General features: G+C 47.6%; 1 protein-coding gene across 2 annotated transcripts; it reads left to right on the forward strand.

Annotated features, from left to right (window-relative positions):
* The first annotated feature begins 822 nt into the window (after window positions 1-822).
* LOC123151018 (LRR receptor-like serine/threonine-protein kinase EFR) lies at window positions 823-5,525 on the forward strand. Of its 2 annotated transcripts, XM_044570807.1 has the most exons (4): window positions 823-1,072; window positions 3,543-3,721; window positions 3,796-4,876; window positions 4,948-5,525. In XM_044570807.1, the coding sequence occupies exons 2-4, from the start codon at window positions 3,587-3,589 to the stop codon at window positions 5,391-5,393; spliced, it is 1,662 nt and encodes a 553-aa protein (XP_044426742.1). In that variant the 5' UTR covers window positions 823-1,072; window positions 3,543-3,586; the 3' UTR covers window positions 5,394-5,525. The 2 variants fall into 2 exon arrangements, 1 of the variants encoding a protein (XP_044426742.1); XR_006475453.1 differs by lacking the exons at window positions 3,543-3,721; window positions 3,796-4,876; window positions 4,948-5,525 and adding an exon at window positions 1,413-1,705 and having other exon boundaries at window positions 997-1,072.
* Window positions 5,526-12,384: the final 6,859 nt, after the last annotated feature.

Below are 12,384 nucleotides of genomic sequence, written 5' to 3' on the forward strand. Positions count from 1 at the left end.
GGTGTTGTGGAAAGTTACGGAGATAGAGGTGCAGTCGCTGCGGTATACCGGGATCACCTGGGAAATTAGTTTGGGCTCGTCGTTGATCACCTTCATGGGCATCACAGACGTGCCCACTTTAGAAGCTCTTGCATGTCATGAAGCTTTTAGCTTTGGTGAACGATCTGAACATCTCTCGGGTCCTAGGGACTGTTTGGATGTTGCCCGTGATAACCTTGCCAATTCGTGGGCCAGCCAAAAAATTGGCGAACCTTTTGCCCGCCCGTGAATGGCCAAGAGTTGGCGTGAAATTGAACTGTGAGAGTGCATGCAGTCGGGGGTGAGCCAAATAATTAGCACCAATCCAAACAGGTGTCCTGGGAGTGGTCAACGCCAATTTTTTGGCTGGGCAACTTTTGGCTCAAATCCATGTCCTTTGTGCCCTAGTGTCTCCGGATTGTGCATCAGCAGTAAGAAACATTGTAGCTCATGGTGGCAGGCGGCATGGTGCAATTATAAAAGAGATTCGAGTTAGCTCACTAGAGTTTGAAAGCATGACTAGAAACTTTGAGGCTGATAGCTAGCTAAATTTTCTCTGTCATCAGGCGTAGGAAGGCATGTGTGGTTTCTTAAGCCAAATGATGTTGTAACGATTCAATTGAACTTACATGAATAAAGAGTTGTTACATCCCTAAAAGAAGTACTAACACACATAAATATCTACTCAGGATAGAGACGAGTAGCAAAACGTAGGAAAGTATAACGCCGGTTGAAAAGCGAGTGTGAGATTTCGAGGCTGTGCACGCGGCAACAACGTCCCTGTTGTCCAGCTCAAACAAGGACAACAATAATGGTGGCGACGGGAGGTGAAAGTTAAGGGTTGACGGACTTTTCAGGTCTTCGCTGCAAGTTTGTATTTATTTTTTGAGGTGAAGATGATATGCAGGTGTGTGGACCTGAGGCTCCTGTAAGTGTCTTTTTAAACCCCTGTGGCCTCAGCAAGCCGAGCATCATCCAGCGCACTCACACTTGCATATACTGGGAAAAGAAGAGAAGGCTGTCGTCGTATTGTGATCTCCGGCCTAAAGCAACGGTACTCATCTTTTCTCTCTTCTCCATACTACTACCTCCATACAAAAAATATAAGATGTTTTGGTAGGTCATTTTAGCCTACTAAAATGTCTTGTATTTTAAAATGGAGGTAATATTATTCACGGAGTAATACATTATCTTTGTGTCTTTCAACAACCACTCCCTAAAAAAAACATGATAACTACGGTGCTAGAAGGCTGATTTGAAGAGCAAAACCATCATCCATACAAGATAAAACTCATTACTAAGGATACGAGTAAACATCAATTTATTGATAGATAAGAACATCTCTAGCCGATCCCTTATATGTTAACTTCTTAGTGTGCCTTCTTATACTTAAGGGACATCTACAGAAGCACCCCTAACCGCTTACGCTCGCGTCGCCTCCAGGGGGGCGACTCGGGCGCCCCAACCGCCGCCGCCCTCGACCTCCCTCCTCCCCTTCTTCCCCGCCGCCGCCGAAGGAGGCCGGCGAGCGAAGCTCGCCCGGCAGACGGCGGACGGCGGGCCTTTCTCCTCTCTTCACGAGGGGATCCTCTGGCTGAGATGCATCGGCGTCCCTGGGCGTACAGCATGGAGGCGGAGTTGGCGCGCTCGGGCGGCAGCCCGATGGGATCCCGGCGGCGCTGCGGGGGCTGGCGGCGGCGGATTTGGGGTTTCCCGCCCCAGATCGGTTATCCTTCGGGTGGTCGGGCTCGGGCGCTGTCCGGCGGTCCTAAGCGGTGGTGGGCGCTCGTGTTGGCTATCCTCCTTCACCGATCTGATTGGGGGCGGCCGAAGGCGTTGGCGTGATGCCGGATCCGAGCACGGTGGTGGCGTCGTCCCCTTCAGGGATGACGGTCGGGTGGTGGTCCTTCTGGAGGCGCCAGTGGCGGCGGATCTTGGGTTCCCGCTCCCGGGGACGTCGCAGGACGCGGTGGCCCGTGCACGAGAGATGAAGTTTCTTCGAACAAATCTGAGTGAAAACTTGCTTTTGACTACTGCGAAGGCCGGCGGTGGCGGCGCTGTCTGTGTCGTTCCCTTATTGAAGGCATCGCCGTGGAGAAGTTCAAGGTCACTCTCTGCTACCTCCGGGGGAAACCCTAGATCAGTTGATCGGATGATGGCGACGCTCTGGTGTCGTTTCCCCCTTGGGGGCGTCATTCATGGAGGTACACACGGGCTCGGGGAATAGAGGACGACTTCTTTGGTGGAGTGGTACTTCATCTTATACATTGATGGCGGCGGATCTTGGCGGCATGGCGCTGTGGAGATTCGGAGTCCGATGCGCGGAGATGAACTCGCGCAGGGAGGTGGCGCTATCTGGCGTCGTGGTGGCGTCGACGGCAGTTAGACCGAACAAGGTTGATGCAGCAGTACAGCACTGAAGATGGATTGGTGGCAGGTGGCTGCGGCGGCCTCATACCCGGCAGGCGTCCTGGTTGAGGAGTGCGCCGGACTGGTAGGTGCCCCATACCCGGCAGATGTCCTGGTTGGGACCTCAGGTCTTAGATGATAGGTTTGGCTGCGAGGTCTGTTCGGTATTAGGCCCAGACTATCAGCATCCCTTCATCAATTGGATAGGAGTAGCGACAGATGTTGCATAGACGGTGGCTTTAGTCTTATTGTTGTATGACTTTGTAAGGTCTTGTGTGAATAATTAATAAAGTGGCTGCATGCATCGTCCCGATGCAGAGGCCGGGGGTCCTCCTCCATTTCTAAAAAAAAAACTTAACTCATAATTTGAGGAGTTAAACAGTGGCTGGATTTAGCAGAACCCTTAAATTTAACTTCTCAAATGAGTAACACCAAATAAAAGTCTCTCTTCATCTTCTTTTTCCTTCTTCTTCCTTCCGATGCAAGGACGGAGAGAACGGCGGGTCAAAAAGATGATTGGGGAGGCAGCACACACAAACGAAACAGCTGCGCACACATGCACACGTAGCCGAAGTAGCTTGACGGCGCCCTCGGCAGTTGTTACCCAAGGAACGGCTGCAGCTTGCACGTTGTGTTGTCGGCTGCATGCAAGCACACTCATGCACAGCCGCGCGCACACACACACGCACGCACACACACACACACACGCACATATCACACACACGCACGCGCGCTCGGGGCACACCCGGCTGCACCTGGGCATACCGGTGAACACACGGATGCACCTAGGCGCCGCCTTCTCACACCTCTTGCGGCCAATTTCATGAAATTCCTCACCGCCGGCGAGATTCAAACGCCGGAGAAGGGCGGTCGGTGGTGTGTGGGCAGTGTAGGTTTCATTCCCGGGACGGCGGTGGCGACATGCGTTGGTGGAGGCAGCAAAAAGAGGCATCGTTCATGAGAAAGGAGAATGATTTTTTTTTCTGTGGTGGCTCTGGATTAGTAAAAATAAGAGATTTGGACTGCTTTTGGAGGCAACTCTTAATTTTTATACTCTTCTAACCGTCTAAGAGTTCGGCTAGGTATGGCTAGCTCTCAAATTTACTCCTCTATAGTTTTTTAGGGAATCAGCTGGAGATAATCTAAAGTAAACCTATGCATGGACTACCATAGTTTATGTGCTACGGGCCAGGCCAGGCCGTTTATGTGCTTCGGGCCAGGCCGGGCTTGGGATTTTTGCTTCTGGCTTTGCCAAGCCTGGCCGGAACCCCGACCCGGTCAGACGAATGATCAGGTTTACTCTAAAGCAAGTCATAACAAGTTTACCAATAACCTTCCATTTTGATGCTTATATTTTATATTTTGCAGGTAGCAATGGCCTCTGCGCATCCCAATCGACCCAGACCCCCCGCCATGCTTCTACTATTGGCGTTGCTGCAGTTCTCTTTGGGTGCTAGCAAAATCAATTGCGCAACGCCCCCTGATAACAGCACGGATGTGCTCTGGCTGCAAGCTTTCAAGCATGGGATTACTTCTGATCCCTCCGGATGGTTCAGCTCTTGGAACTCCAGCGCCAACCACTGCATGTGGCCGGGAGTGAGATGCAGTCGTAAGCATCCAGGGCGCGTGGTGGCGCTTCAACTCTTTGGCCTAAACCTAACTGGCCAAATCAGCTCCTCCATAGGGAACCTTACGTTCCTCAGAACCCTGAACCTGTCCAAAAATAGCTTCTCTGGCCGGTTACCTCCACTGAACCATCTGCAAAAGATTCAGGTCCTTGACCTAAGCAGTAACCGGTTGCATGATAGTATCCCAGATGCAATTACCAACTGTTCCAGCTTAAGGAAAATACGCCTCACTACGAACTTCCTAGCAGGTGAAATTCCTCCAAAAGTAGGCCTCCTCTCCAACCTCATACTTTTAGGACTATCTGATAATGATCTCACCGGAACAATCCCGCCAATCCTCGGCAATATCACAAGCATGCAAAGACTTGGCGTTTCGTACAATAATCTGACTGGACGTATCCCCGATGAGCTTGGGAAACTGACAAATATGTGGAGGTTGCTCCTAGGAGGAAATAGCTTGTCAGGTGGATTCCCACGGTGTCTCTTCAACCTTTCTAATTCTCTTCAAATATTAGGCTTGGAGTCGAATATGCTAAGCAAGGAACTGCCTCCTAACATGGGAGACGACCTACCAAATCTCCAAATGCTTTCTTTGCATGACAACATGTTTGAAGGTCAAATTCCGGCTTCACTAGGCAATGCTACATGGCTGGAAGAGTTTGCATTAGGAAATAACAATTTAACAGGTACGGTTGGAGAATGGATTGGGAAGCTAACACAGTTAAGAGTTCTTTTCCTCTATGCGAACAGCTTCATTGGGCCATTGCCATCATCCCTTGGCCAGCTTGCTCAGTTGGAAGAGCTCAATCTAGGAAATAACAATTTAACAGGTACGGTTGGAGAATGGATTGGGAAGCTAACACAGTTAAGAGGTCTTTCCCTCGATGCGAACAGCTTCATTGGCCATTGCCATCATCCCTTGGCCAGCTTGCTCAGTTGGAAGAGCTCAATCTAGGAAACAATAAATTTGAAGGCCCTATACCACCCCTTGGTCAGCTTGCTCAGTTGGAAGAGCTCAATCTAGGAAACAATAAATTTGAAGGCCCTATACCACCCCTTGGTCAGCTTACTCAGTTGGAAGAGCTCAGTCTAGCAAACAATAAATTTGAAGGCCCTATACCACTCCTTGACCAGCTTACTCAGTTGACTTACCTCAATCTAGGAAACAATAAATTTGGAGGATCTATACCACCCACCTTAGGGAACTTGCAACAACTCTCGTATTTAGACCTTAGCCAGAACAATCTTGAGGGTAACATACCTATTCAGCTTAGCAGCCTTACATCACTTTACAAACTAAACCTTTCGTCAAACAAGCTTACTGGGAAAATTTCCTGATACTCTGTTCGAATGTCAGAACATACAAACTATGCAAATGGCCAAAATTAGGAGGAGAATCAAAAGTCTGAACATAGAGCTAGTCAGCAAGAGGTAAACTTTGGATGTAAACAGGTGTGAGAAACACCAAGTTTGACATGTAATATATATATATATATATATATATATATATATATATATATATACTCCAAGATTGTTATTGTTGTTGTACTGTTTCATTTCGTTTGAGAGTAGTCTCATCAGCAATACATAATTGAGAAGCTGAGTGACCTGGTGAGCTTGATTAGCCAGACTAGCTACTAGTTGACCGCCCTGCTGTTGCAGAAGCGGGGGAAGCAGGAGCAGCGAGTGAGTAGGAGCACTGCTACACGGTGATCTGGTCGACAGCGAGCGTGTCGGTTGGGGACCGGCAGGAGCCGGCGTGGGTGCCCGGCAGCGGCACGCATGGTGCCGCCGGCCAACACGCCCTTGACGTCGGCTTAGTTCCACGACACGCTTGCCGTGCAGACCACCTTGAACGGCGCGCCCTGGATGCCCTGCATCCTCACCGCCCCCTTCCACGCGCCGGTGTCCACCACCTCTTGGTAGCTGATGTTCTCCAGCACAGGCACCCCCATCTTGATCTGTGCCGCTGACTTGGTGCCCACTGTTGTCTTGTCCTCGACGCGCACGTCCTTGTATAGTTGTATACTCTGTGTGGCCTGCACCTGTTTTCTTCCTTGGCTCCAAACTTCAAATGCAGACTGTTATTCTATCCTGAGACCTGTCATCATAACTGATGATGCCTTCATCATCAGAGTCCTGTTTCATCCGACTTAACTTTCTTCATCCATGGAATGGCAAATGATTAGCAAAAGGGTGCCATCTCAAAAACAAAATGCAGAGGTCTTCTGAAGTTATGATCAATCACAATTCACAGGAGACAGCCATGTATCAATCTATCAACAAAAGGTTAACCAGTATGTCTAGCCAGGCTCCACTAGAAAATTGAGAGAACCATGTATTAATTTATCAACAAAAGGGTTGACCAAAATGTCTTCTAACATACAGGTGTCCATACCAATACCAGTCACCAAGGCCAACCACTAGACTGCAGCAGCTGTGTCATCAGACAGGACAATTAGTGCAAATGATTAGCAACAAAGTCCTGCAAGGAACCATCATAGACAGATTACTAATACTCTGGATCTGGGGACATCACAGGTTGGCAACCACTTTTTGCTCTTCACAAACATGTAGAGCTATCTGCATGTCATCATCAGGCACAATCTGTTGGTAGTTCCCCCTCGTCACATGTCATCATTAGGCCATCATGATCTATATTTGGTAAGTGATGCACATTTGGCATGTTTCATATTTGGCAGACAATGCACATTTGGCATGTTATGTATTTGGTAAGTGATACACATGGGCACTACTGATTTGTGCAGCAGCCTAGTTCATTGTATTGTTGCAACATAGGAGCAACTTCTAGCAGCACCTACACCTTTGATGCAGCACTGAAGTAAAGCAACAATACATAATCATAGGGTGAACTTGACAGATAGGGTGAGCACTAGATATTTGTCGTACATATTCTGAAATTTTACTGAACTTGACACATAGGGTGAGCACTAGATATTCAGTTCTTCAGTCACATAGAATCCGACCAAACCGTACCGATTGCATAACTTATATGCTTACATATACCAGCATACCTAACCAACATCAAACCCAAAATATTGTTAACATATATGCTGAAACATATAACAGCATACCTAACTAAAGATAACCAGCGGCTTCCTCCTCCTTCAGCAACTATGCCCATCTTCACTTCTTCAGAAATTTGAGGCGGCGTGAGCGGCGCACCACACACATAGAAGTATTCTTCTTGACCGCCGTCCTCTTCGACAGCTGCGCCACCTGATCCTGAGCCACCTCCTCTTCTTCCACCTTCACTATGTCAGGGAGGAGGGGAAGGAGCTCGATGTCGATGGGCATTGTCTTGCCACCCTCGACGGCGACCGACGCTACCATCTGCACGACGTCCTCCTCGCCCATCGGGGAAGGCGTGCTTCTTCTCGCCGTCAGTGAGGACTTTGACGAGGCCACGCGCGTGGTTGACCAACATCTCCGTGCTGGGGAACCAGCCGCACACCTCCATCAACTGTGCACGCCACGCCTCGTCACCGCTGGCGAGCTCGATCATCGCTTGCTGCCAGCCGAGGCTTCTCTCCATAGAGGCGGTTGTAGCAGTCGCCGGCGAGCGTTTTTCGATCTACTATAGGTGGGGATAAGAGGGGAGTTCGAACCGGCGCCCGTGGGAGGTGGGTGAGTGCGTGGTGGGGAGGAGAGTGGTACAGTTACTTATTTAACGGCAGTTAGGACATGAGGAGGGGAAATGTACAATATTCTTTCTACCTCCCGCCCCGGTCATAACACAGTAAATAATTGAAGCAAGTGTTCTATTGGAAGCGGATTAGGAGCACTCGGGTGCTCCACCCCCCTATATCCAAAAATAATTTAATAATTCAAAAAAAGTCAAAAAAATCCCGGATATATTTTTGAACCAAATATGACTAGGTATTGTACTCATATAAAAATTTCGGCCAAGGAATAATTCTCGTTGACTTCAGGGCAAAAAACAAATTTATGACGACAATATAGCATGAATAGTACTTGTATCTAGCATTTTCGGGGGAAATCTTTGACCCCGGATACAATAAAAGTCATTTCCTATTCAATCTTTTTATACGAGTGCAATGCTTGGTCATGTTTGATTCCATAAAAAGTTCCATGATTTTTTTGACTTTTTTTGAATTACTAAATTATTTCTGAATATAGGGGGGCGTAGCACCCGAGAGCTCCTATGCATTTTCGGTGTTCTACTCTTCTTCCTTCTCCACTTTTCTGCACATGATGAAAGACAAGATAAGTTAATGAATGATAAAAAATTAATAATCCACAATGCATACAAACACTTACTTCTGATTTAGTTTGCATTTCTTGCTACGTCTAGTGTGTCCTAGCAATTTGCAAGCGCCGCACCGGGTTTTCAACTCATCAAAAGAGAGTGGTCTACCATTTTTCGAGACAGGGCGGCTCTCATCTACCTTTGTTGCACCTTTGCTTAACACTTTCATAGGATCTTTAACTGCAATCATGTTGCCTTCACCATCGTCCACATATTCAACTGCATACTTACCGTGGTCATTTGTTTGCTTGATCAAATTTTCCTGTAGCTGATCATACTCATGACTCTTAGCTATCACAGCCTTCAAACTCTCCTGTAACTAATCCCACAAAGCAGGGTGTTTGCATGCCGCATGCATAACTTCTAACGCTAACACACTGACCTGGCTATATTTCATTCTTTCCCCTGCCCTAGTCCAACCAAATCCCAACATATCGCTTGTGCGCCTCGCGGGCAGTCCAAACCTTACTTCTTTCATGAACCGAACAAGAACTAAACACTTTGGTATTTCAGATATGTTCAAGTGCTTCAGTACATGGAATATGTGCTTGCAAGGAAGACCCTTTCGAATCATTCTTCTGCAGCTGCACCTTATAGTTTCTGCAGAATTTACTGGTGTATACTCCACCCAAAAACGGCGCTTCCGGTTATTCTTCCAGGCCACGATGTACTGCTGTGATCCGTCTCCCAGCTTAATTTCTACAATCTCCATGCCGCCAATTTTTCTAAGATCATCTTGCAACATATAGAAGTTTGCCCGAGTGAAGACATGAGAAGCAGCTATCTCAAGTTCCCTCGAGCTAGTAACCAGCATCGGTAAACTCTGTGAGGCCGTGCAGTCATCTCGCGCCTCGTTTTCACGGACACGTACAATGGCGTTCTCATAGTGCAAAACCATATCCACCAGGGTCATTTCACCGTCTAGGTGGAGGTGAAGGCATGAGTTCAGGCTTTCACTCCGCTGGTTGCTTTTCATGCCAAGCCAAAACCCCTCTGTTAGATAAGCCGCGGCCCATGGTTCCTCTTCTGATACATCCGTCTCAACCATGTTACAGTTTTTTCCGACTGCTATCTTTTGGAAAATGCGTGCAATCTCTCCTCAAATGTGGCCGTGGACGTGCTGTAGTATAGAAGAGTTTGGAACTCCTTCAAGGACTTGTGACTCAGGTGAATCTTCATATTTTTTTCTATATGCCACGTACATATACGGTGCCACACGTCTGGCAAGACTTCGCAAATTGCCTTGATCATCACAGCGTCGGCGTCCGTGATTACACTCTTCGGCATCTTTTGACACATGGACCTCAAAAAAGTTTGCAGCGGCCACACGTATGTCTCCTCGGTCTCGTCCAAAACTATGGCACAACCAAAAACAGTGGTCCTCCGGTGATTGTTAAGACCAATAAAAGGTATGAATGGCATACCATAGTGGTTCATCTTGTATGTGCTGTCAAATACAAGCACGTCACCGAAGGCCTCATAGTCATGACGAGACTGGGAGTCGCACTAGAACATCCTATTCAAATGTCCTTTCTTATCTAGCATGTACTCGAAAAAGAAGCTAGGATCCCTCTGTTTCCTACTGGCCATGATGCCTATGGCTGTGGCAGCATCACCTTTTGAAAGCAGCTTCCTCTTCTCCCTGGCGCAAAGGTTGTACATTTCACGCCTGGTACAACCAACACCATTGTACCATACATGTTTGCTGATGAAGGAATCCATCATGTCGTGAATTCTAATCCCTGCAGCTCCCATCGACATTATCTCATGCTTCTGGTACTCTTTGATTTTTCTGTGGGACCAAAGAAAAGGTACCTCGTCCGGTCCTGCCAACATATGGCTATACTTGTCCTTAAAACTTTCAACATACCAAACCCCACACTTTTGGTCAAGCTTAACGGTCAGGTGCGCTTTGCAAAAGCAGCGTGTCTCGGCTCTGAGCCTACGGCTGTGTCCTTCCTCGGTTAGCAACTTGCTGTCACGTTTTCCTTGTCTGGAACAAACAAACCGCCTATAACGCATATGATGTGACTCGGTTTTGCTATACCTGACCTTATTCTTTCTAATGCTGAAACCATTATCTCTAGCATAGCTGTTGTAGAAATCATACGCAACATCATGAGACATAAAAGTCATTTCCATTATCTGCATGAACATATCCCTCTTATCATCTGCACTGGCAGTATCTTGGAGATTCTTTGCCCCATCATCTTGTGTCAACTACACAATCGAACAACTGCCATGAAAACAGTTTTCTATGGTTTAACATTACTTCCATAGAACATTGATTACACACATACCTCACTCATGATGACTGACGACTGCGACTCCCCAGAATCAGGTGCATCTAATGATTCATTGTTAAGGCCTGTCTCCGCGTCGAATTCACCGTACTAGTCGTACGCATTATGACATTCAGAAATGAGCTGAAAAATACAACACAAATACATAATTACTTATCATATAATATTCCAGAAGAAATTCAATTTGCATGCCAACAAAAATTTTCACTTCCATACCTGACTAATGTAATCTTCATTCGAGAGCTCCGAGTTGTTTTCCTGATCATCATCAACCTCGTCGATCTATAAATTTTCAACACAAAGATTTAATGTTGTCGGATGCCACCAAAAATTACAACATGACAATGCCACTCACATTAAGATCGTCCCATTCGTTGCCATTCTCTGACCGATCTCCACGATCTGAATTTTCATCATCTGACCAATTTTCTATCCAGTCTTTCATCAGTTCTCCAAACTCCATGTCTACCATGATATGAGTTAACTCCTCGTCCGCCATTTCCTACAACAAATAATATGTATCATCACATGTGCAAACATTATCAATGATGAAATATACAACACATAGCACACGATCACGGATGTTATGTAAACAACCCCAACCGAGGCCGTTCAGATCTGCCAAACCTAGTAAGGAAGATGGCCACGGCACCCGTCGTGATCACTTTCAATCGCGAGGAACTGCACGATCTCAAAACCTGGCTAGATCTGTGATTACCTCTGCCGCCGGATACCTAGGTTAGCCGCCACATCAAATAACGATAGTGGTGGTACGGACAGCCGACGGCAACCGACGCTACGTGAACCCTAGACTGAAGAAACCCAGATCACGAGGAGCAGCACTACCGGAACAAGATCCACAATCGCCTGCGCCGCCGGGTAGCTAGGTTACCCGCCCCGCTAGGTTAACCACTACCACTGGCGGCGGCAGTTCGTTCGATGTTGCCGCGAGTGAGACTAGAGGGGGGGACGCGGGATGCGGTACCTGTGTGCGCTCATTGGAGATTCACGACGTTGCCACGCCCGCTGTCCGACGAGATCGCCGGCGACGAGATAGCCGTCGCTGGAGATCTACTACGTGACTTATGGAGCTACGGCAATGCTCGCGAGATTGATGGAGCTGCGTGAATGATTAGATTCGGCAGGTCTTACGTGGACGTGGGGTCGTGTGATGTTTTCGGACCAGGGTACTGCACGTATGCGGTCTGCGTTATACATGGCTAGACAGGGCTTGAATCTGGGCTACGACAGGCCAGGAAAAAAAGAAACTCGCGGGGATAAAAATACCCCTCGGAAATTAGGTTAGGGGGGAGCACCGAAGCAGGGCTCGCACTCCATAGCTTCGGCGCTCCTGACTACGTCCCCGCTTCCTGTTCTAGATCACAAGTGAAATGTAAATGACTCTGTACATGTTAGGATTTGTTGTAAACTGTTCCCCCCCCTGTGTAACTATCCTTACCAGTTTGAGAAAGTTGCTCCTCTTTCTGCACACCATGGTGCGGGCTTCATAATCATAGATGATGATGTTGTGGTTCGTTCTCGCTTTTCGCGCTTTGATCTGCTTCTTGCCTTGGATTTTTTTTAGAAAAGGAGGATGACCCCCCGGCCTCTGCATCTAGGCGATGCATACGTCCACTTTACTAATTATTCTCACAAGATTTTACAAATTCATACAACAGTAAGACTAAAGACGCCGTCTAAGCAACAAACTGTCGCTACATCTATCCAGTTGATG

Source organism: Triticum aestivum, chromosome 7A (assembly GCF_018294505.1).
Source record: "Triticum aestivum cultivar Chinese Spring chromosome 7A, IWGSC CS RefSeq v2.1, whole genome shotgun sequence".
Lineage (NCBI taxonomy): Eukaryota > Viridiplantae > Streptophyta > Magnoliopsida > Poales > Poaceae > Triticum > Triticum aestivum.